The sequence below is a fragment of the Danio rerio genome, chromosome 9 (assembly GCF_052040795.2).
Source record: "Danio rerio strain M-AB ecotype USA chromosome 9, GRCz13ab, whole genome shotgun sequence".
NCBI classification, from domain to species: Eukaryota; Metazoa; Chordata; class Actinopteri; order Cypriniformes; family Danionidae; genus Danio; species Danio rerio.
Genome location: NC_141029.1, coordinates 3,416,896 through 3,442,377, shown reverse-complemented (window position 1 = coordinate 3,442,377; position 25,482 = coordinate 3,416,896). Strand labels below are relative to the sequence as shown.

Below are 25,482 nucleotides of genomic sequence, written 5' to 3'. Positions count from 1 at the left end.
ATGATTTTCATTTTTGGGTGAACCAGCCCTTTTGAACCAACGGTGTCCTGCATATTTTAGTTCCAACCCCGATTCAACACACCTGAACTAGATAATCAAACTCTTTCAAAGTATACTAGAAACTTCCAGTGAGGTGTATTGAGGGAAGTTGGAGTTAAACTATGCAGGACACTGGCCCTCGAGGACCGAGTTTGGACACCCCTACTTTAATCAATGTCTCTCAGTTATCGATTTAGCTTTGGTCACTTTTCAAAAGCGTGTTTGTGGACAAGCTCCCAGCCTTCACAGCGGCTTTCAAGAACATTGCATAACGTCAGACTATTTTTATCAAATGCTAATTGTGCAGATGTAGGCTGGTAGGTGTGCGAGCGAGGGATTCAGAGGGTCAGGTCTGCGGGCTCTGACCTCTGTCAGGACATAATTAGGGCTAGATGCCCCGCAGGGCCGCTGCTAACTGACTGCAGTGTGAGTCTATTGAGTTTGACAGCAGTCTGTATACCTGCAGCCCTCAGGAAACCACCGCACACACAAGCACGGCCAGAACTACATCGCTTAGAAAATAAAACCAAGAGTCAATTCCTCATCACTGACTACACTTAGATGGACATCAGAAGCTATGTGCTTTAATCTGAGTAAGGATTCATGTTTCATGTTCCCGTTTTACATGCTTTTTTATTATTTGACAATGACAACATAATCAATACAAAATTAAAGTACAAACTACAACCCTAAGTCAGAAAAGGTGGGGACATTATGGAAAATCCAAAGAAAAAGAGAAAGTGGGGATTTCCCTTGCTGAAAAATCCAGCTTAAACCAGCCTAGGATGGTTGGCTGGTTTTAGCTGGTCGACCAGTCTGGTTTTAGAGGGGTTTTGGCCACTTCCAGGCTGGTTTCCAGCCATTCTCAGCCTGGTTTTAGCTGGACAGGCTGGGAAATGACCAGCTAAAACCAGCTTGACCAGCCTAGACAGGCTGGGAGCCCAGCCAAAACCAGCTATGTCTAGCTTAAACCAGGATGGTCAAATTGGTTTTAAATGGTTTTAGCTGGTCACTTTTCAGCCTAACCAGCTAAGACCAGGCTGGAAATGGCTGGAAACCAGCCTGGAAGTGGCCAAAACCACTCTAAAAACAGGCTGGTCGACCAGCTAAAACCAGCCTAGGCTGGTTTAAGCTAGATTTTTCAGCAGGGATAACATAAAAGCAAAAAAAAAAAAAACTCATTAAAATTATTAATAAAATGTAAATAAGTAATAAAATACTTAATACTCTCCCAGAGTTGCCGTGGATTTCCTCCGGGTGCTCCGGACTCCCCCACAGTCCAAAGACATGCGCTATAGGCGAATTGGGTAGGCTAAATTAGTGTATGTGTGTGATTGAATGTGTATGGATGTTCCCAATGATGGATTGCAGCTGGAAGGGCATCCACTGCTGGATAAGTTAGCGGTTCATTCCACTGTAGCGACCCCAGATTAATAAAGAGACCGAAAAGAAAATGAATAAATGAATACATAATACTAAATGGTAACATTGGCACAGTTTTAGTCGCACTATATGCCATGTATAGCTATCCACCACAGTTAAGCTAACAAGCTAATTCAAATTAGCATTGATAGACGTGTACTCGCACTACTATATGCTATAGCCATCCAGCACAGTTAAGCTAACAGGCTAATTCAAATTAGTATTGACAGACGTGTACTCGCACTACTATATGCTTTGTATAGCCATCCAGCAAAGTAAAGCTAACAAGCTAATTCAAATTAGCATTGATAGACGTGTACTCGCACTACTATATGCTTTGTATAGCCATCCAGCACAGTTAGGCTAACAGGCTAATTCAAATTAGCATTGATAGACGTGTACTCGCACTACTATATGCTATGTATAGCCATCCAGCACAGTTAAGCTAACAGGCTAATTCAAATTAGCATTGATAGACGTGTACTCGCACTACTATATGCTATGTATAGCCATCCAGCACAGTTAAGCTAACAGGCTAATACAAATTAGCATTGATAAACGTGTACTCGCACTACTATATGCTTTGTATAGTCATCCAGCACAGTTAAGCTAACAGGCTAATTCAAATTAGCATTGATAGACGTGTACTCGCACTACTATATGCTATGTATAGCCATCCAGCACAGTTAGGCTAACAGGATAATTAGTGCTACTGATAGATCACCAGAGTACTTAAAACAAGCAATGAATTAATCAAATGAGCTTTTTTTAGAGTAACGGATATCCCGCTTTACCTCGCAGACCCTGATGGACAGTCTTATAGGCTTTTTAAGGAAACGGTTCGGATGTTTACAGATAGACCTCGACCCCGGGTGTCACATCCACCCCCCCTTTGCCCTGATTAGGGTCCCGGAGCAGTGATAGATGCTACCGAGTCAGAGGCCGCGGCACCCCAGGCGGGACTCTGAGGGGAAGACGTGAAGAGAAAAAGGGGCGTTTCTGGAGGTCAAGACCCGCCAGACTCCATCTCACACCAAACTCTGATCTCGGATGACTCTTGTGTTTCAGCTCTGAATGGACGCTTGTTTTGCCTGCTCTGTCACTCCAACTCAGTGACATCATTCCTTAAAGAGGGCTTTGTTTTAGGGTTTATGTAGCTGATTTAGAAACACTTACTGGGGTGAATAATCCTGATGTGACAAAAAAAATAGGGGCCAAACTGTCTGGCATTGCATCCCTCCCAAAACAACCCCATACTGTGAATTTGAGGATTTAAAGGACCATAAATATTGTCGTTTTTTAACACTCAGGAGCTAAATTACACACAAAGTCTCTCCTGGTTCCTGAATTTTATCATTCACAGATTTATTTACAGTTATGAATTGCGTTAAATGTGTTTTATCTCTGCTTTGTTGATTTCTGATGTTGAAAATTCAAGCAGTTTAACAGTAACTTTTATGGACATTTAGTACAATTTATTGAATAAGAGATAATACAGAGAGAATTAGGTTTATAAAATAAGAGAATAAGTACTGGAAGTTTATTGTCAGGTTTTGTGTCGTAATTTACTCAACAAATCCAAACAATAAATCAGTTCAAACTGTAAAAGACTTCAATAAAACTCACTTTTCAGACTTTTTCACATTAAAAGTTGTTCAAGATCCTATAATGCAATTCTAAAGCATAAAAATAAACCACAATATATATATATATATATATATATATATATATATATATATATATATATATATATATATATATATATATAAATAACACCCATACACACAGACACAAACTGTACACTACGGCCAATTAAGTTAATCCAATTCCCCTACAGTGCATGCGTTTGGACTGTGGGGGAAACCGGAGCACCCAGAGGAAACCCACACTAACACGGGGAGAACATCCACACAGAAATGCCAACTAGCCCAGTCTGGATTCAACCAGCAACCTTCTAGCTGTGAGCCCACAGTGCTAACCACTGAGCCACCATGTAGCCCTGTCCTGAGATTGTGTTGGATATTAAAGTCAATCCAGTGTCCGTCTTTAGTCTCACAGGGAAACTCGACATGCTTTGGAAATCCCTTTAATTGTGGATGATTTCCCAGATGTTTTCAGTTCCGCTGAATTCTTCATGAACACATTAATATCCGAAACCGAAGTCTGCGAATCCTAATGCAAACCAGGCCAGAACCAGACTGCTCCACCTCGACTGTTAGAAACCATCATGTTGCTGATCCGGGAACAGCTTTGAGAGGATTTATTGCAGGAGGCCGGTGGAAGAAGTCTGCGGTTAGACGCGAGATGATGCCAAACCACGGCAGTGTAAGTCAACCAGAGAGGGGAAGACCACTGGCCACAAACACATACATAATCACGCTGAAAAACATACGGGCAGAATAACACAGAGGCCCACAAACACACACACACACACATACACACACACACACACACACACACACACTGGCTGTAGACTCGCATACAAACAGTGATCTGATCCAGAGGCAGAGATCTCATCTTTGAGATTACAGTTCACTCAAAAATGATGGTTTCCTCACCATTTACTCAAGTGGTTCTAAACTTTGATGAATTTCTTTATTCTGTTGAACACAAAACAAGATATTCTCAAGAATGTGGGGGAAAAACATCCATAATAAGGGCGATGTAAAAAAATAAAATAAAAAATTGTGGTTTATGTATTTTTTTGTTTTAGAATTGCATTATGGCAGGGGTGTCCAAATAGGCCTATATATATATATTTATATTTATATATATATTATATATATATGATATATATGAGCAATATCACACTCGTAGCAGTGCGATATGGCTGTATATCGGCACTGGTGGGGGCACTAAGGCGCACGCCTCCCACCAGTGCCGATATACAGCCATATCGCACTGCTACTCGTGTGATATTGCTCATATATATCTTTATCCCAATATTTGATTATTTCGAATTTTATTGATAAAAACAATCAGTTTCACAATCAAATGAAATTTAGAAAAAAATGTATTTAAAATATCTAGTGTTATATATTTTACAATGTAATTTATGGTCACGTTTTACGTTATTGTACAGTTCACGCTATTAACAAACCATTAACTATGACTTTTAGCTTAATGAACAACTAATAAGCTGCTTATTAATAGTTAGTAAGGTAGTAGTTGGGTTTACGTTTGGGGATTGGCTAGGACGAGGGATGTAAAATAAGATCATAAGCGGTAATAAACAGTTAATACTATAGTAATATGCAGGTAATAAGCCAGCAGTAAATAGTATGAATAGTTACTTAAACTAAAGTCAAAGTGTTACCTAATTATATGTTATGTGGGCAAAGCTACATTTTCATTAGCCATAATGAAGTAACGTTAAATTAAATGTGAGGTAATCGGCGGGTCACCATGGGAACGAAAACAAAGCACAATTGTTAGATAATGCCAGACAGATATTCCATTCTACACCATCTCTATAGGGTCAATATCAAAACATGAATGCTGAAATGGTGATGCCCTCTGGTGCAAGAAAAAAAGGACTTTCGGGATGGCAGCTCACGTTTTTGAAATTGCTCTCAGTGTTATGTAGATGCGGTTTTGAATCTTGCATGGCAGAACGGGCCGGACTGCAGCTCCTTTGCATCGTAATACTTTTTGTTGTAAAGGTGTTTCGGTGACCCCTGCTGATGTCATCAAAACCTGCATGCGGGTGGCGGTGCGATCGGGCTGGACGGCAGACAGCGGTGTGATAGACTGCTGCTGGAAAATGGAGGCCGAGAAGCCTCAGAGCCACACAAACACACTCGCCACGTCTCACCACGGTAAAATTAGAGGTTTCACAGTTGAGGAAAAAGCCTTCCAGGACTCCTCTAATTGCGCTCTGGAAGGTGTGCGAGATTGCATTTGAAAGACTCTTGTTTCTCCACCCAGAGCGTGTTTTCAGATCATCTCCACAGTCTGCTGGAACTCCAGTAACCTTCTGCAGAGATTGGGTAACATTCACTTTGGAGGACACTGTCTGTAATATTGCATTCGGTTGTCCAGCTGGATCTGAAGCGGCCTGAGGCTTGCCTGGTTAGCTGGCCCAGTTAGTTTCTGCTGGTAGATGTTGTTTTCCTTTTGACACGCATGCAGAAATCTGATGTATGGCCATATGAACATAGAGTGGTGTGAAGAAGTGTTTACCCCCTTAAGGATTTCTTATTTTTTTGACATGTTTGTCACCCAGGTGAAAAAATAAATATATAATTAAATGCAATTAAAATACACTTAAATACCCGCACATACATTTACATTGTTATTTTTTGTGTTAAATAAAAGTTTGATGGTTTTACACTATAAATATACTAATTAAAAGTATGTTTATACTTCAGTAGGACTTTAGTACACTTGACAAAAGTATACTAAATACCAGAACTACAATAAAGTACACTACAGAAAAAAACATCCAAAAGAGTTCAAGTGTGCTTTAAATGCTTTAAACATTAGTTGATTTTAGTACAATGTTTACATACTAATTCTAAGTTTAAAATAAGTTAATATATAAAAAATCTATTAGTAATTTATTGTAGTAGAAGTACATTTTCCCAAAAGTTGTACTTAAGTACACTTAATATGAATGCATTATTATCACTAACACTTACATTGATTTTGAGTTTGGTAATTTTAAGTTAACATTAAATTGTCTTTTATAAAATCTATTAGTAATGTAGTGTAGTAGATGTACATTTTCACTGTGGTTCGCTGGAGTCCCAAAGCTTTAGAAATGGCTTTGTAAACTTCTTCAGACTGGCAGATCTCTATTATTTTTTCATTTGTTTTTGAACTTCTCAGCATAACATCTAGCTTTTGAGGGTCTTTTGTTCTACTTCACTCTGTTAGCTTATAGGATCAGGTTATATTTATAACATTTCTTGATTGGGAACAGGTGTGGACTAGTCATCTGGAGCACCTGGAGATTTCCCCAACCCAGGCTCATTCTGGAAACGTAGTCCAGCGGATGTTTCTGGAGGCCGCGAAATACGTCCCGGGAGGTATGTATTTGTGCGGTTTTTGTTTTTGCGAATCCGCGAAGGCTGCTGTGCGCACTTTTTCACATGTCAAATGCCTCTCGCGAGCGTCGTTCTCCCGTAAACCCACAAGAGGCCGGTGTCGAACGATCGTCCGTCAGACTGGCTGAATGATTGGGCGACCGGCCAATCAGCCGACCCACCCTCCTCCTCATTCCCTAAACTCAAGCAGTTTTACCGATTGACCTGCCCCCCGCCTACTTCCCTAAAACCCAACCAACAGTTTACAAAAAGAAAAAAAAAGGCGTCCAGAAAAAGAAAAGCCCTTGTCTGATTTTGACCACGTTTTTGGATTTGACCACATTCTCTCCCTGTTGTTCACTAGTTCACTTTATTTTTTGGATTCTGTTTTTGTCTTACCTGATTTCTGGAACCGCTCCTCCCTGGACTCGAGCCTGGTCATCGTTGTCAGCTCCTCTCTGTGCCATCAAGTCCGCGACGTACACGACGAGCAAACCAGACAAACTGGTTGAGGCGGGGAAGCCCTCCACATGGAGGTAAGTGGTCAGCCCGCAAACGTGGAAGGGAACGGTGTCACACCGCCCCGTAGTGTTCACTCAAAGAATGAAATGCAGCCATACGTACCTCCGGCCACGTAATTCTCAGTCTCCAGAAACGTCCACGGGACTACGTTTCCAGAATGAGACTGGGTTGGATTTCCCGGTTGCCTGATGGTCAATCTGGCCTACCACCGTGAATCTAGCCTGAGCCCAGCCCCCATGGTTTACTTACCAATCGCTCCACCACATCACCCCTACCCCCACTCTTCCCTTATTGACCGCCTTTCTCCCCCTGCTCTTCATTCACCAATCACTCAGGTGGCCTGATGTTCAATAACTGTCCCAGGCCAAAATAGTCCCAGTTCGGCACAGGGTGTGGGAGTGAATGGCTAAAAACTGCATAATGCGCTCATTTGTGTTATTTCTTAATATATAGATTTGTTGATGATCTGAAACATGCGGCGCAGTGGCTCAGTGGTTAGCACTGTTGCTTCACAGCAAGAAGGTCACTGGTTCAAGTCCCGACTAGGCCAGTTGGCATTTGTGTGTGGAGTTTGCATGTCCTCCATTGGATAAAAATTGTGTATGACACACACAGTGTATATTGTGTTATAATGAGAGAGTATAGGGGTGTTTCCCAGTTCTGGGTTGTGGCTGGTAGGGCATTCGCATATGTCGGAATAGTTAGCGGTTCATTCGCTGTGGTGACTCCTGATAGATTAGACACTAAGTCAAAGGAAAATGAGTGAATGAATGATCTGAAATGTAAACAAACATGGAAAAAAGGAAATTAGTGAGGGGGAAAACACTTTTTTACACCATTATATCTGTTATCGACAAATGTTTTAATTTAAAGGGAGAACAAAAAAACAGACATATTTAAAAGATCAGTTTAAATGGCTTTGAATTTATTGGACATTCATTTAAACATGAGGAACACTGTTAGGAGCAACATCCAGAAATCCTCACAAACCTACCTCCTCATCGCAAATACTACAGGAAAGACTGATGACTTCAAACTGATGGAGGTAAATCAGAGCAGATTCACCAAAGGGTTGGCTTAGAAAAATACAAAGACATTCACAGAGGCCCTGCATAAGTTACCATTTTAGTTTCAAAGTGGTGCGAAACACAAAAACGGAAGACATTGATCTCCAAATAAGATACTTTAAAGGGATAGTTCACCCAAAAATCTAAATGCTGTCATAATTGGTAGCAACTGACTTCCATTGTATGTTTTTGTTCCTACTATGAACATCAATGGCTGCAGTTTGGTTCAACAAGAGGTACGTTAATGTCTAAAAACCACTTGAGGGTGAGTTAATGTTGAGTGAATTTCATTTTTAGGTGAAGTATCCATTTTAAACAGTTGGAAAATCAATCCAGTATATCGATATGTATCATAAATACGTGATTGTGCCTCTGCTGAGGTGGATTATTAACAAAACAAAAGCGCAAGAGCCACATAAGAACAAACAGTTGAAAGTCACAAATTACTCCAGCATTTGGTCCACAGCTAGACAGCAGAAATCTCCACCAAACCCGCTCGGCAAGATCTAAAAGAGGTAGATCTTTAGTATTCTCAAAAGAGTAGAAATGTGTGGGTGAATCTGACAAAAAAGGATCATTTTAAACATGTTTCGATCGCAAAATCAAAGGAAAGCATCTACATTTGATAGAAAAGCCTATAATTTGACCGTTTCTACGTGAGGTCTACCATTTAAAGGGATAGTTCACACAAAACTGAAAATTCTGTTATCATTTACTCACTTATTACTTGTCCCAAACCTGTCAGAGTGTCCTATTCTGTTAAACACAAAAGTAATTTCGAAAAAACATTGGAAACTTGTAACGAGTGGTTGTGTTTCCGACTATGCAAGTCAATGGTTACCAGTTTCGAACATTCTTCAAAATATCTTCTTTTGTTTTCAACAGAATAAAGAACTCATTAAGGTTTGGAACCACTTGAAGATATGTAAATGGAGTAAATTTAGTCAAAAATTGACTTCCATTGTATGTTTTTGTTCCTACTATGGACGGCATTGGCTGCTTTTTGGTTCAACAAGAGACTTGTAAATGTCTAAAAACCACTTGAGGGTGAGTAAATGTTGAGTAAACTTCATTTTTAGGTGAACGAGGATGAATAAATGGAGTAAATTTGAGTTTTTGTGTGAACTAACCCTTTAAGTATGTTAATATGTACTGTATTACAACAACAAAAAGCTGTAATACAAAATCCTTAATACTCAAATCTGTGCACATTTAGGATTGTAAACTGTTTTCTTTATCAATTTTGTGGATGAACTATGAGTGAGACGCAGGTTTAATGAGTGTGTATGGTTCATATTTGGCTGTGCATATTAAGCTGAGAGATCATTGTGCTCAGCGTTACCTGGATAGAAACTGAAACATTCATTGTGTGTTTTTGTTTTGTTTTTTTTTTGCATGCAAATGTTAAGGCTTCTGGTCTGCGAGGCCTTCTGCTCTGGTGTGCTTTGAATCGCACCTACGCTCAATGCTTCGTATTTGTGTTCCAAACAGAAGGCAGAATCAAAGGTTTGCACATACAAATCATTTCATTTCCAAAAAGAGAGAGATGATTACAGCTTTCTGATCAAGCGGCGAGGCGTTGTGCGGCCAGCTCCTCCGCATCATCACGGTTCTCATTGATCTCCACCAGCGTCCGCACAAAGCGGGTCCATTCGTCGTTTCGTGGGACTGCGATTTGCTGCAGAGGAAAAATTCAAATGTACTCACTAAACATGCTTAGACACTTTTTTTTGCGTGAAATGTGTGTAATAGCGTTTCAAAGAGTTTGAGTGAAAACATCCATGCATTTCTTATAAAACATTTCCCAACCCTGTTCCTGAAGGCACACCAACAGTACACAATTTCAACCTCTTCCTGATCAAACACACCTGAATCAACTCATCAGAGCATTAGAAGAGACTCCAAGAGCTGAAGTTAATGAGGGAGACATCCAAAATATGGACTGTTGGTGTGTCTCCAGGAACATGGTTGGGAAACACTAGTTGAGGCCTGCACAATTAATCATTTTTTTAACAGAAAGAAACTCATATTTGGCTTGTAAGTGCAGCTACAGAAAAAAAAAACACACACACAAATGCAGTCTCTGATTTTTCCTGAGTACAAATGTATCGTCTAGGCCAGTGTTTCCCAATCCTGTTCCTGAAGGCACACCAACAGTACACATTTTCAACCTCTCCCTGATCAAACACACCTGAATCAACTCAACAGAATATTAGAAGAAACTCCAAAACCTGAAGTTAATGGGTCAGATAAGGGAGACGTCCAAAATATGAACTTGTTGGTGTGTCTTTGGGAACATGGTTGGGAAACACTGGTCTAGGCCTGCATGATTAATCACTTTTAAACCAAAAGAAACTCATATTTGGCACTTAAGAGCTACTTCAGATAAAACACACACAAATGCAGTCTTTGAATCTTCCTGACTTCAAATGTATAGTCTAGGCCAGTGTATCCCAACCATGTTCCCGAAGGCACACCAACAGTACACATTTTCAACCTCTTCCCAATCAAACACACCTGAATCAACTCATCAGAACATAAGAAGAGACTCTAAAACCTGCAGTTAATGTCAGGTCAGATGAGAAAGACATCCAAAATATGGACTGTTGGTGTGTCTCCAGGAATATGGTTGGGAAACACTGGTCTAGGCCTGCACGATTAATCACTTTTAAACCGAAAGAAACTCATATTTGGCCTGTTAGTGCAGCTACAGAAAAAAACACACACACAAATGCAGTCTTTGATTGTTCCTGAGTACAAATGTATCGTCTAGGCCAGTGTTCCCCAACCCTGTTCCTGAAGGCACACCAACAGTACACATTTTCAACCTCTCCCTGATCAAACACGCCTGAATCAACTCAACAGAATATTAGAAGAAACTCCAAAACCTGAAGTTAATGGGTCAAATAAGTGAGACATCCAAAATATGGACTGGTGGTGTGTCCAGGAACAGGGTTGGGAAACACTGGTCTAGGACTGCACGATTAATCGCTTTTAAACCGAAAGAAACTCATGTTTGGTCTGTAAGTGCTGCTTCAGATAAAAGACTACAATTTATTGTAATGTATGAAAAAAATCACAAATGTATACCAAACATACGTGATAATAATGTACTGTACATGTCTTATAAACACAGACAATGAAGCCTACATATAAATAAGTAGACGTTAAGTAATTGAAAATACAATATAATTAAAGGTCCAATTATATAAATAGATACAAGCCAAAATCAAAATAATAGAAACTGTCCAGGATTAAAGGTGCTTGAGATGACGTTAAACACGTCATAACAGTCTTGTGAAAAGTGTCCATTGATTTATGTAAATCCCTGCAATCACACATGAGAAAGTCCTTATATGGAGCAGGTTTGGGCGTGTATTATGCAAATTACTTGGGCTCTCATTATAAACACTCTAACTTTTACTAACAGAAGAACGAGACTTTAAAGTACACATGGAATCAAAACTACTCATATTGATTTTGTTATCTCACATTGCCAGCTTTGTGGGGAATAACTCATCTGTGCATGTGATTTAGTAAAAACAATAGTTTCCTTAGTAAATTTTACTTGAATTGCAAAATGCACTTCCTGTTTGTTTACAGTTAAATTCTCAGATTAGGTCTGTCTGAAGTATTGGGCGTGGCTAACATCCAAAACCATGCCCCTCTAGCTGTCAGTTCTGACAACAAACAGATATGGTGAGCAGGAGGAGTCTGTTGAAACAACTCTCCCCGAACTTTTTTCCCCCTCTTTCTGAATGAAACGCCTACTTTACTACATCCAATCAGCTTGCAGAACAAAAACAAGCCACGCCCACTGTTTTCTTATTAAATATTCCATTTCTCTAGAAACTAAATTCAGTTCATGCAGACTTTAAGTGCCCAACCTAAAATAAATACAAAAAGCAAACACAATTATGAGTAATGAGACACATTGTGCATTTTATAAAGAGGTGTACATCTGTGCTATTCTGATATTGTCAGAGTGAACTGACCCCTCGCTAACAATCCTCCATCTCCTTCTGCTTTCATCCTGTCGCTGGCCCCTGAAGGGCCGAGCTGTTAGGGCCAGCCTCTGACAGGGATGTAATTGTAGTGTGTGTCGTCTCTAGAGGCTTTTTACACTGACAGAATAGGAGAAAGGGATATGGAAGGTGTTGCTGTGTGATGTGCGTCTGAAGTATACTGGACTTTCTCACCTCGCCGACGTCGTAAATGTGGATCTGTCCCTCAGAGTCACCCACTGCGATCTCTCGGCCCGACTGAGACCAGCGCAGTCTGTTCAGAGCTGGACTGCCATCTACAGCCACGCTGGCGGTGGGCACCTGCACTCACACACAAAGGTTTTTTGGAAATTACACAAAATAACAAGCCTGCCAATGACCTATGGATTATGGAAATATATATATACACACACACATACATACACAGATACATACACACACACACACACATATATATATATATATATATATATATATATATATATATATATTTATATATATTCACATTAGTTTGAAACAAACAATTCCTCCCAGTACTCTCTCTTGTTTGAAAAGTTACATGTTTAAAATATTGCTTAAGCCATATTAAATGTTTTTCTTTCAAGCTATTTTTGACCATTTGTTATCAGAAGTGGCTTATATGAAAGGTTAAGGCCTCTAGACTACGCTTATTTGACCAAAATAAAATATGATCATGCCTTGATTTTTAATTATTTAATTAGGACAGTAAGGTCTGACCTTGCTTAGACTAAAGTCTCATCACTGAACAGAAATAATGTCCAGCACAGAATATAAAGTCCTGCTGCAGTGGAGACAGAATGAATATTGTGTCTGACTCCATCATGAGCTCAGAAGGACTGCATTCATACATCTCTGACATGACTCAAATCACTGATTAATAAAGTCATCTGGAATGACAAAAAAGTCTCCTTGCAGGACTCCCAGAGTTCATCAAGAGTCTTTGGATTCATCTTCAATGCCTCCTCCTTCATCTTACCCCAGACATGCTCAATAATGTTCATGTCTGGTGACTGGGCTGGCCAATCCTGGAGCACCTTGACCTTCTTTGCTTTCAGGAGCTTTGATGTAGAGGCTGAAGTATGAGAAGGAGCGCTATCCTGCTGGTGAATTTGCCCTCTCCTCTGGTTTGTCATGTAATGGGCAGCACAAATGTCTTGATACCTCAAGACTGTTGATGTTGTAGACCTCACGCACGCCCCCATACTGAATGTAACCCCAAACCATGATTTTTCCTTCACCAAACTTGACTGATTTCTGCGAGAATCTTGGGTCCATTCGGGTTCCAGTAGGTCTTCTCCAGTATTTGTGATGATTGGGATGCAGATCAACAGATGATGCATGGAGAAAAATCTACCTTCTGCCACTTTCCCAAATGATCAACTAGAAGTCAAGTTACTATTTGTTGCTTTTACAACTGGGATCGACGACAAGCATTTTGTCAGGTAGTGTAGATATTATTGGACTATTGTGAAATGAGCAAAAAGTTAGACAGTGAACAATTGTAAAAAAAAATAAATAAATAAAAAATAAAATAAAAATTATGTTAATGCAGTTTGAGAGAACTGATGTTTATTTAACATTATGATTATTATTAATAATTATAATTGTAAATTGGAAATAGGAATCGGCCAAGAGAATTGCAATCAGTGCACCTCTAGTTAGACTGCTATTGCAATATTGAACATTTCAGAGCAACTTCTGGATTTCTGATTAATTTCTATCAATCAGTTCAAACTGTTTTATTGATGCATTTAAAAACTTTTAATTAATTTATTAAAAGCGTTTATTATTTTTTGTAACCGCTGGTTAATAAAAATAAAAGTTATTCATTGTTAGTTCACGCTAACAAGCACAATTTTGTATTTTAATAATGTATATGCTAAACTATAGCCCCTTTCACACAGTGATACCGGTAAATATCTGGAAAATTTCCGGAATTACTTTTTCCGGTAGATTCAAAAAAGCGCTGTTCACACAGGCGAGGAAGTTTAAAAATTTTTCCAGAAAAGAGCATTCACACATCCATTCCAAATTACCGGTAAATTCTGACATCATTCACCACAAATGAGCCTTAAACGGCTGCGCTTGTATTTGTAAACATTTGACTACATTACAAACTCTATGGATGATCAATATTGTGAACAACTTCGATGAAAACATATGGAGGATCACTTTCGCATGTCGAGATGTGCATGATATGTGTGTGTGCTGGCACTTACAGGCTGTTTCACAGGCACACGCAAAGCTTGAAGGTAAACAGCGGCTTATCATAAGCATCTTATCGATGATTATTTACACAGTTGGCATTAAGAAGAACATATAATCGTTACCTGACAAACTTCTAGCAGCTAAACGCGTCTGGGAAAATATTCAAAGGCTTTTATTCTCATAAACCGCGCGGACGAGAATGCGTCTGACTGTTGTGATTGGCTAAAGCAGACGTCTCACGTCAGCACGTTCTAGACGTGCACGCGCTCTTTCCGGCAATCTTCCTTCTGCATTCACACAGCGCAGCATTCCGGCAAATTACCGGTAATGTTACAACTTCTCTTTCCGGAAAATAGCCAGAACGAATTTACCGGTATTTTCAAAAAGGGCCTGTTCACACATACAGACCTTTCCGGAAAATTACCGGAATTTTAAGGTCTGTATGTGTGAAAGGGGCTTATAATTAATAAATGCTGTTTAAACATTGTTCATTCTTGGTAAATACATCAACTAAGGAACCTTATCGACTATTAAGTATGTACTTTTGATATCTTTACTTTTAGTTAATTTACTTTAATGTACAATTGATGCTATTAACAACCCTTTAGCCAAGGCTTTTAGCTCAATAAACTACTAATTAGCTACTTATAAATAGTTTAATAGTAGTATTGTTTAAATTTGGATATTGGCTAGGACAAGACATGTACATTAAGATCATACTTTATAAGTGCTAATGAATGGTTCAAATCTTAATAATAGTCAGGTAATAAGCCAGTAATATATGGTGAGAATTGTTACGTAAATTTAATTGTTACCTTTACGTTAAATTTAGAACTCCAACTATATTTCCCGATGTATTTTACAGTACGCAGTAGACAAAACTGTGATTATGAGCTCTAATGTTTAATTGTTTTACCTCTGTGTCATTGTTGAGGTTCCACAGGTCGACGCGTCCCAGTCCGTCCACACATGCGAAGAGAGCCGGATGCACCGGAGACCACATCACATCATACACATAATCTGAGTTATCCTCGAACGAGTACAGCGGCTTATTATTCTACAGCACAGAGAGACAGAGAGGGACAGAGTGAGCTGAAGGATCATTGAAGGACAGCAGAAACGGATGTGCAGGACTGTTGAGTTACCTTGTTGCTCCAGAGTTTCACCGTCCAATCAAATGAGGCGGTGAGGAAGAGATGGGAGAAATCCACTGGTCCAGCCGCTGTGTGACAGTGAATGCCTGTGATTGGACCATGATGACCCTCAAACATCTCACTGATCCCTGCACGACTGCTCACACACACACACACACACACACACACACAAACAAACATACATACATACATACACACAAACAAAAACACACACACACACAGAAACATAAACACATAAATACCAACACGCAAAAACATGCACACATGTATGGCATGCAAACACACGTAAACATACACACACGTACAGAAACAAACACACACATAGACATAAAAACACACACAAAACCGCAAACACACACACCCACACAAACACACACACACACACACAGAGAATCAAACACAGAAACACACACACACACACATAAGACACAAACACACACAAAAAGAAACACAAACACACATACAAACACGCACACAGATATGCATGCAATACACACAGAAACATGCACAGATGCAACCAAACATACACAAACACAGAAACAAACACACACACACACACACACACACACACAATTGTAAACACACACATAAAATCAAACAAAAAAGACACAAGCAGAAACACACAGAAAAACATACACAAACACACACATACACAAACATAAACACACATATAGACACAAACACACACACGCACATATACAAACACAGACATGTATACAAACACGGACACACATATGCATGCAAACACACACAGAAACATGCACAGACGCAAGCAAACACAAACAGAGAAACACGGACACACACACATACACACACAGAAAGACACACACAAAGATCCAAAAACACATACACAGAAATGCAAACACACACAAAAAAATCAAACATGCACACAAAAACACACAGGCATAAACACACAGACAGAAACAGAAACACGACCAAAAATCATACACAGAAACAAACACGCGCAAACACAAACACAAACACACACACACACACACACACAGAGAAGTGCAAACACAAATATACACACATACACATAAAAACGCAAACACACACATACACACAGAGAAACACATAAACACAGACACAAACATATACACACATACAAACACACACACACATACATACAAACACGCGCACACACATATGCATGTAAACACAGACACACACAAATATACACAAACACAGAAACAAACACACACACAGAAATGCAAACACACACAATAAAACAAACATACACACAAAAACACACACAAGCATAAACACACACACAAACACACATAGAAAAGCACACAAACATACACACACACACAGCCACAGAAACGCAAACACACACAAAAACACACACACACCCACACAAACACAGACACACACACACAATCACAACCACACAAACACAGAAAGAGTTTTACCCATCAGCATATTTCCAGTAGTCAGTTCACACTCCACGTCAACTAACACACACGCACACTGCTGAGTGTGTGAGCTCATTACAGTGAGAGGTAAACAGTGTGTGAGAGACGCTGAGTGTGTGTGTAGAGGATGAGATAATCACAGCATCACAGATCAAGAGGAAACATTCACTCCGTCAGATCATCACAGCACACACAAACACTACATCCCATTCATAAACACACACACACACACACACATATTCATGTTTAACAATATATAACATCCTATATATCGTCACCTTAGAATTATAGGGTTCTATCTGCGTTCTAAATGATTTTGAGATATTGAGCTTCAAAGATTTTGCATTCCATATAGCAAACAACGTGTGTAACAGTTCTCTTTCATACATTAACAGGACAGAGACCCTAATGGTTCTCTAAATGTAAATTATAAAAGTTCTTTTACATTTGCAAGTTGGAATAAATAAACCAGGGTAAATGCAGATAGAACCTTCTCATTCTGAAACGTCATTTTCCACTTGGAATTATAAGGTTCTAGCTGGCAGATCATTCATTAAAGCATTGCTTTTCAAGACATACAACCAAAAATGTATAAGTTGGTGTTGTACCTATGTTGATGCTTGAGAAAGTTACAGTTTTGCTTTTGTTGTGGAAAAAAGATTCTGGTCTGCAAAAATATTCTAAGTCTCTAAGTCAAACTTTTCAAAAAATGACAAAGTCTGAGATCTCCGAAGTCTTCTCCGCTAATGGGATCTTAAATCTCTCAGGTGCCCGCCACCAATAGAATCTCATGGTCTTTCAGGGGTCTTACCCATGTCCAGTTAAGGTCTTTCCTTCCTGTTTCAAAAGTGATGACTCAGCCAAAAAACAATGCTCAACAATATATCTTGTTCACTGTCCACTGAACTGTCAACTGTAAGTTCAGCTGAAGTTCATAAGTGCTCATAATTCTTTAGATGTCAGTACAAGTGAGTGTGGGTGCACGTGCAGGTGTGCTTTATCATGAGTTACAGAACAGAACGCAGGTCTCCTTTTCGCCTTGCTTCCATAAATCAACCCTCTATGTGACATTAATGCTGCTCTTCTAATTTATCTTCTCATCTCTGACTGCATTTGCACAGAATGACTTTTTTATTTACCAAAGCACACATACCTGATAAAAATGCCACAGGTATGGGTAATAATATAATAGATAATAATACTGAAATCACTCAAAAAAGCATATAAATGAGAGTAATACATTCGTCAGAAATTCATCAAGACACAATGATTTCCCCAACACTTTCTATAACATGTATTTGTGTTTTAGAATGAATATTATTTCTTGTTCAAATTAATCATACAAGGCTGTGCTAAACATTTTTTTCCAGTCCAGATGGTAATTTTATCTAATTAATTTGTTAAAATTTATTACATTTTATGCTTTTTGAATTATTTAAAAAAACTATGCTGATTGAATTATGTTTATTGAACTATATGCCCCATAAATTAAATTAAGTATTTGCCCTTCAAGGCTAAATATTAAATTTAAAGACTTTAAAAGAAACAGACGATGATCAAATGAGTTTTCTGAAAAGCGTTTCACTGACTATATGTAAACAAATAAATATATTTATACAAATAAATATAAATATATAATATACAGTATTTCCCAGAGATGGGTTGCAGCTGGAAGGGCATCCGCTGCGTAAAACATATGCTTGATAAGTTGGCGGTTCATTCCGCTGTGGTGACCCCAGATTAATAACGGTACTAAATGGAAACGAAAATGAATGAATGAATGAATGGATCACAATGTCAAGAAGTGCTTCTAAATCATCACATTTGCACACATCTCAATTTTGTGTGGTGCGTCATTTTTAGTCAACTCTGATTTCATGTGATTTAGTCTTTCTGGTCTGTCCCGCTGTCCATGGAGCAGTCCGGCGAAATGACAAAGAAAGCTGATCCTGATTGGTCCTCGTGCGTGCTTTGAAAATGATGATTGGCTCACAGAAAGAATCTTATAAAGCGAAGCTAGAGTTCAACTTTGTAGATAAACCATTTTTGTTTTTTAAATAAAAAGTCTTAAAATGTAAACAACTTATAAAAAACATCACATAATGTAAATAAGTTGTCATTTAATAAGAATATGTCAATAACTCAATTTCGACAAAAATGTCAGACAGAACCTTTTAATTCTAAGGTGTTGATATAGTAACACTTCAGTTTAAGTCACAATTCACGCTATTTACTACTGGCTTATTACCTGCATATTATTAAAATATTAACACAGCCCTCCTGTGATTTTATTCCCAAATTATGTTTATCAGAGTAAGGACATTTTCACAGTATTTCCTATTATATTTTTTCTTCTGGAGAAAGTCTTATCTGTTTTATTTCGGCTACAATTACAGCAGTTTTTAATAAAAAAAAAAACATTTTAAGATCAATATTATTACCCCCCTTAAGCCAGGGGTGTCCAAACTCGTCCATGTAGGGCCGGTGTCCTGCATATTTTAGTTCCAACCCCAATTAAACACACCTGAACCAGCTAATCAAGCTCTTTCTAGGTATACTAAAAACTTCCAGGGAGGTGTGTTGAAGACTGGACACCCCTGGCTTAAGCAATATTTCTCGATTAATTTTAATTGATTAATTAAAATTAATAATTTAGTATTAAATTAATAAATAGGAATGAGTTATTAAAACTATTACGATTAGAAATGCGTCTTTCTCCAATTCAACAGAAATTGGGGGAAAATATACAGAAGGGCTAATAATTCTGACTTCAACTGTATGTTGTTCAATGCGTTGCATTTTACCTGCCATGTCGACTGGCTGTGTACACGGATCCATCCTCACTTCCCACCACAAAGTTATTAACGTCCCCCAGAGGAAAGGACATGGAGGTGACTGCAACCGATTTAGACTGCTTAAACACCAGCTCCATACTGTCCTGTACACACACACACACACACACACACACACACACACACACACACACAATGAACACCACGGCCAATAGCCTCACTCAAGGCACAATATAAATTCAGACAGCGTTTTACCAATCATTAACATCTGACACTGCGGCTTGGCTTTGGTTTTTGGAAACTCGAGGCTGAGCAGCAGGGAAGAACTTGTGGTTCTCGATGGGGCTTTTTTGTGATTTTGAAGCCAGCAAATCACTTCTCTTGGCACTTCGTTTTTTTTTTACTGTTTTAGTAAGCAAGTCTTTAAAGGTTCACGAAACCCTCGAGTACTTTTTTTTGAGATTTTAACAGATTTTCATGAGTTGAGCATCAGTGAAGACAATGTTAGCACCTGTCAGCTTTAATTGTGGGGAAAATTGGATAATTTTGAGCTTTTGTTAGCTAATTTTAGCTTCCGGGTTTAAAATGATTTTTGAGGCGGAGCAAAATCGGTGACGTAGCGCAAAACTGCAAGTGCAAAGATGACGCGTCGGTTTCCTAATTATTCATGACTGCACGTGCTTTCCGAAGGCAAGCCAGACCTGCCAGTGCCAAGCTGTGAGACACGTTGATGACAGGGTGAGATGCACCCACGGATGCACGGCACACAGTTGTTACCTGTTCATGAAGGGTCTTATGTGTTTTGTTTCCATGATCCACGGGGTTTGTTGCATGTTTTTCCCCGCGATGCTGTCAGGGCCGATACAGCAAAGCTGTTTGTGTGCAGCAAGCATTTTTGTCAGTACAGCAGCACGAGAATTAGAGAATGGCGGACGTTGTCTTTTATCAGGAGTTCGTTCACATTTAGACACATCGCCGTGCTGCTGTGTTCGCCTAAATCCTTCAGATTACCAGCAGGGCTAATGGTTAAAATAGACAGAGAAAGAGACCTGCTGCACTGAGTCTGCATTCAGACCCGGGGATTGAGGGAGAAGTCCTCATTTATAATGTTTATATAAACACGATTATCTTTATAATCATATAAATTGTCAACCCGGGCTCATTGTGGAAACGTAGCCCCGCGGACATTTCTGCGGACCGCGATTCACGTCCCGTGAGGTACGTATTCGAGCAGTTTTTCTTTTCGCGGATCCGGGAGAGGCTGCCATTCGCGCCCGCGCTGTTCTCGCGCGAAAAGCCGCCGGATCGGCCGACACAGCCGCCCTCCTCTTCCTTCTCCTCCTTCCCTAAACCCAAGCGACGGTTTGCAAAAGCCGTCCAGAAAAAAAAAAAAGCAAAAGCCCTCGTCTTCGATTTCGACCGCGTTTTCAGATCCCGCCGCATTCTCGCCCTTATTTTTCGGATTCTGTTTTTCATCTTACCTGATTTCCGGAACCGCTGTTCCCCGGACTCGATCCCGGTCGTCGTCCCCGCGGTCGGCTCCTCCTCCTCCTTCTCCGGGGCCTCCGCTCCGCTGACGCACAATGTGAGCTAAGCGGACAAACTGGTTGCATCGGGAAAGCCATCCACTCGGAGGCGAGCCGTCGGCCGGCAAGCGCGAAGAGGAGGAGCAGAGCGGCGCCACACCGCCCCGCAACGTTCGCTCGAAAAAAACTAAATGCGGCCTTACGTACCTCCGGCCACGTAAATCGCGGTCTCCAGAAACGTTTCCAGAATGAGCTTGGGTTGTAAATTGTGGTTATCTGTATATGAAATTACGAATAACATATGTAGCAGGGCATTAAATTACTGTTTATTTCTTTGTATTTAACTTCATAAACTATAAACTCATGGGTCTCCTCACGGTTTGTGTCTCATTTTGGGAACCGACTGACAACAGTTGTTCGCTCCCCTCCTTCTCCATGGCTCTGCTGGCCACGCCCACTCCTGCCCTTTGCTCACAGAGCTCCACGCCCATTATGATGCATCTTTTGAAAAAATTCTGAGGTGGACCTGTACCGAAAGTGGCGGGTGTCATGGCCCTTTAAAAACTGCTTGATTTTTGATTGTGCTGGTTATCAGAGTCCTTAAAAATTTTGCAACACATTTTAGAATATTAGTTACTGTCATTTAAATGTAATTAATTACATTACCCATGACCAAACAACATGAAACAGTGACACACAAAAAATATATCTTTTCTACCATGAAAGGAAATTATGTCCCAACCATCAGTTTCTATTTTACGCGACATTGCACCAAAAATATGCTGCAGCATAAACTACTATAACAATGATTATCCTCAGGTACTGATTACGGGCTTTATTCAATGTTAGATGCTACCAATCTGAGTTTAAATAACAGTTTATGAAAGAAGCAGCAGAGAGTTCACCTCTTGAAAATAAAATAACTAGCAGACAGTTTGAAAATGAAAGGCAGAACTGTGACTCCAACCACATCAGTCACTCAGTGGCCAATTAATAACGTTAAAGAGCTTTAATATGTATTAATTAGCTTAAAAGCTTTCGCCATTTCGTTGGGAGTGCAGAGGCTGGTTTTTAAATGTTTCTGTCATGTTGTGTTGTGTTCGTGTAGACAGCCAAATTGCTTATTGCTGGAATCTTGTCGCGTCACATGTTGTTAGAACACTGTGTCACATTATTACGGTCTCTAAAGTGAAATGCGTTACAAAACTTTTGTATTACTTTTAAATTGCTTACATCAAAATAAACACTGAAGAGCATGTCTACCTTTCCAAACAAGGGGGAAAGCCCTGTCCACTGCTGAAAATCTCTCCGTCATTAGCATAGGACTTTAGTCTTGTGTTTGAATCTGCCACTATGCTGGCACACAAGCATTTGTAGCTCCGCCCTCTTTTGAAAATCCCACAATCTCATTTGAATTTAAAGTGACAGTCACCAAAATGAAGTTCAACGCATAAAAGGGTCAGTTTCAAAGAGTTATAAAATATTATTTGTGTGTTAATTTGAGTTAAAACTTCACCCACACATTATAGAGACACAATTAGAGACTTATTTTAAATCTTGTAAACGGGCATAATAAGTCACCTTTAAATATGTCATAATATTACAAAAGCATCATTAGTAATGTGTTACTGTATATTGCTTATGCTTTAAATGTGTATGTATATATATATATAAATATATATATACACACACACATGTATGTATATATGCTTTAAAAGAATATACAAATACAATCACAATACGTTTGTAATGCATTACTCCCAACTCCCACCAGTGTGTTAGATTTTGTATCAGAGCATTATGGGTACCTGTGGTTGAGACAGCATGTCCAGACTCCAGGAGCACATCTTTCCATCAGTAGAGATGCTGATGAGGTTATGAGCGTTCTGGGTGCCAACCACATTCACACAGTACACGGGGTGCTGGACGGAGAAACACAACAGTTAGGTAAGAGTCGAAAAATAAATTATATTTGTGTGTGTGTGTGTATGTGTGTGTGTGTGTGTGTGTGTGTGTGTGTGTGTGTGATGATGCCATGTACCGTGTGTGCAGCAGCGGACAGAGGCGTCCTCTGGACAGGAGTGCGTCTGTTGCTTCTGTTGTCCCACAGGACGATCTGTCCTGAGTAAGTGCCACCGACAACCAGATTAGGATGAAACTTTGCAAATGCTGCAGACATGACTGCAGACTAGAGGAGAGAGCAAGAAAGACATTCAATTAAAACTGATTAAATAAAATTAAACAATGTTTTTAATTGTTGTACTTTATAATAATTAACGTCTCTGTATAAACAATTTTTTAATCATGGCACATAAAAAGGCACAATATGTACGTTTTGTGTTTATTTTAATATCCGAAAAACACTAGAACTGTGTTATTTATAGCTATCATATACATATATAAATAGAATTATTAGCCCTCCTGAATTATCAGACCCCCCTGCATATTTTTTGTTTAATGGAAAGGTCGTGAAGGGAAAGATGCTGGCAGCCATATGTAGCTGTGAAGCGCTGCTGAAGATAAATATCAGATATTTGGGTTCTCAGACGTCTGCAAGTCTGTTTTTACCAGCTTGACTGCAAATATAGTGTTGCTACCGTTTCATGTGGAACTGCGCGCTATAATACGGGACAATTAGTGTTTGGACAACAAAATAAAAACGTTGAAGAGCATAATGCTATCAAAGCATGGCGAAAAACACCTACACCTGAGCTGGCTTTGTTGTTTTCTAGCTGCTGTGGCCTACCTGCATGGCATGCTTATTTTAAATACTGTTGTTCAAGTCCCAAGACATGGTCTTGCCTTGAGGGAACAGCTGAACTGGACTACCAGGACTGGATGTACGGCAGGGGTGTTGGAGCAGTATCCTGGCAGATTACTACTACAATGCATGAGGTACAGCAGCCGTCTCGTCAGTTGTTTAGGATTGTATTAAGTATACCCTGCACTAATGTAACTGTAGCCCCTGTCGGGGGACTTGGTGAGGGCGGCGATGGTTCCAGATGCATTGAGTGATGCACACGGACTCAGGCTTCCCTTACACTAATACGCTTTAGTTTTAAAACGTGAAAGTTTTGCTACGGTAATGCCTTCCTTCCACACTACGCCAGAGATTTCAAGCACTGTAAACAGAGCTTTTTGAAAACGCTTTCATATTTAAATGCTGCTTATGCCCCATTCACACGGGGCGTCGCTTTGAATGGGTGATGTCAGGCATTGCCAAACTACATTGTGGATCGGTCAGCGCCAGTTCAGTGGCGTTGTTCGCTGCAGAAGGTGGGATATTCTCAACTTTTTAAGCGCCAACGGATGTGTCAGCCAATTAGATTGCTTTATGCAAATGCAAATACACCAGCCCAGACAGTTGTCGATTACAGACTAACTTTGTTGGCTGATGCTGCTATGATGATTGCGTACGCCTCAACTTCATACATGTCCTCTGTCAAGCGTTAATACTGAAGCCCCATGTGAATCGGGCGAGCTGGTGTATTTGCATAAAGCAATTGATTGGCTGACGCCTCCATTGCCGCTTGAAAAGTTGAGAAATTCCCAACTCCTGCAGCAAACAACGCCACTGAAAAAGCGCCGACGAATCCACAACGCAGTTCGGCAACACTTGACGTCACCCATTCAAAGTGACATCCAGCAGGATAACGCGCCACATCTGAAAGCGTGCATCATCTCAGACTGGTTTCTTGAACATGACAATGAGTTCACTGTACTCAAAAGGCCTCAGATCTCAATCCAATAGAGCAGCTTTGGGATGTTGTGAAACGGGAGATCAACATCATGGATGTGCAGCCGACAAATCTGCAGCAACTGCGTGATGCTATCTCAATTTTCTTTGTTGAATCTACGCCCCCAAAGGATTAAGCAGTTCTGAAGGCAAACGTGGTCCAACCCGGTACTAGAAAGGTGTACCTAATATAGTGGCCGGTGGTTGTATAAATCCACAATAAAGTGTCAAAGTAGAGTCTGATGTAAAAGAATAATGAAGACCCAACCCAACAATGCTGATTTTTTGTTATTTGCTAAAAAAGCAGAAAAACACACTCGCCACTGGGGAAAGTTTCTCTGCCCCAACACACTTAGCTATGAGATGGAAAAAATTACAAGTTCACACCTCTGAGTGTGTGTGTGTGTGTGGATGAATGAGCAGTTTTCCGCATCTCTGTGCATGTATGTGAGTGTGTGTGTGTGTGTGTGTGTGTGTGTGTGTGTGTGTGTGTGTGTGTGTGTCGGTTCCTTAGGGCAGCACATGTGGTTCTACTCAGGCTGTCCACAG

At 39.8% G+C, this 25,482-nt stretch overlaps 1 protein-coding gene across 5 annotated transcripts in view; it reads right to left on the bottom strand.

Annotated features, from left to right (window-relative positions):
• Nucleotides 1–7,905: 7,905 nt before the first annotated feature.
• The window catches only part of dync1i2a (dynein, cytoplasmic 1, intermediate chain 2a), a 61,028-nt gene continuing 43,451 nt past the window's right edge, over nucleotides 7,906–25,482 (bottom strand). For 2 of the 5 annotated variants that reach the window (NM_001442074.1, NM_001442075.1), the window contains 7 exons: nucleotides 23,239–23,385; nucleotides 23,006–23,119; nucleotides 19,684–19,817; nucleotides 15,456–15,600; nucleotides 15,227–15,367; nucleotides 12,277–12,402; nucleotides 7,906–9,755 (listed from right to left, as the gene is read on the bottom strand). In NM_001442074.1, the coding sequence (NP_001429003.1) occupies nucleotides 9,642–9,755; nucleotides 12,277–12,402; nucleotides 15,227–15,367; nucleotides 15,456–15,600; nucleotides 19,684–19,817; nucleotides 23,006–23,119; nucleotides 23,239–23,385 (921 nt within the window). In that variant the 3' untranslated portion in view covers nucleotides 7,906–9,641. Of the gene's footprint in view, nucleotides 10,389–10,717; nucleotides 12,403–15,226; nucleotides 15,368–15,455; nucleotides 15,601–18,526; nucleotides 18,632–19,403; nucleotides 19,818–23,005; nucleotides 23,120–23,238; nucleotides 23,386–25,482 lie in introns of those variants that run through there. The other 3 variants (XR_015498959.1, XR_015498960.1, XR_015498958.1) reach the window with 2 other exon arrangements.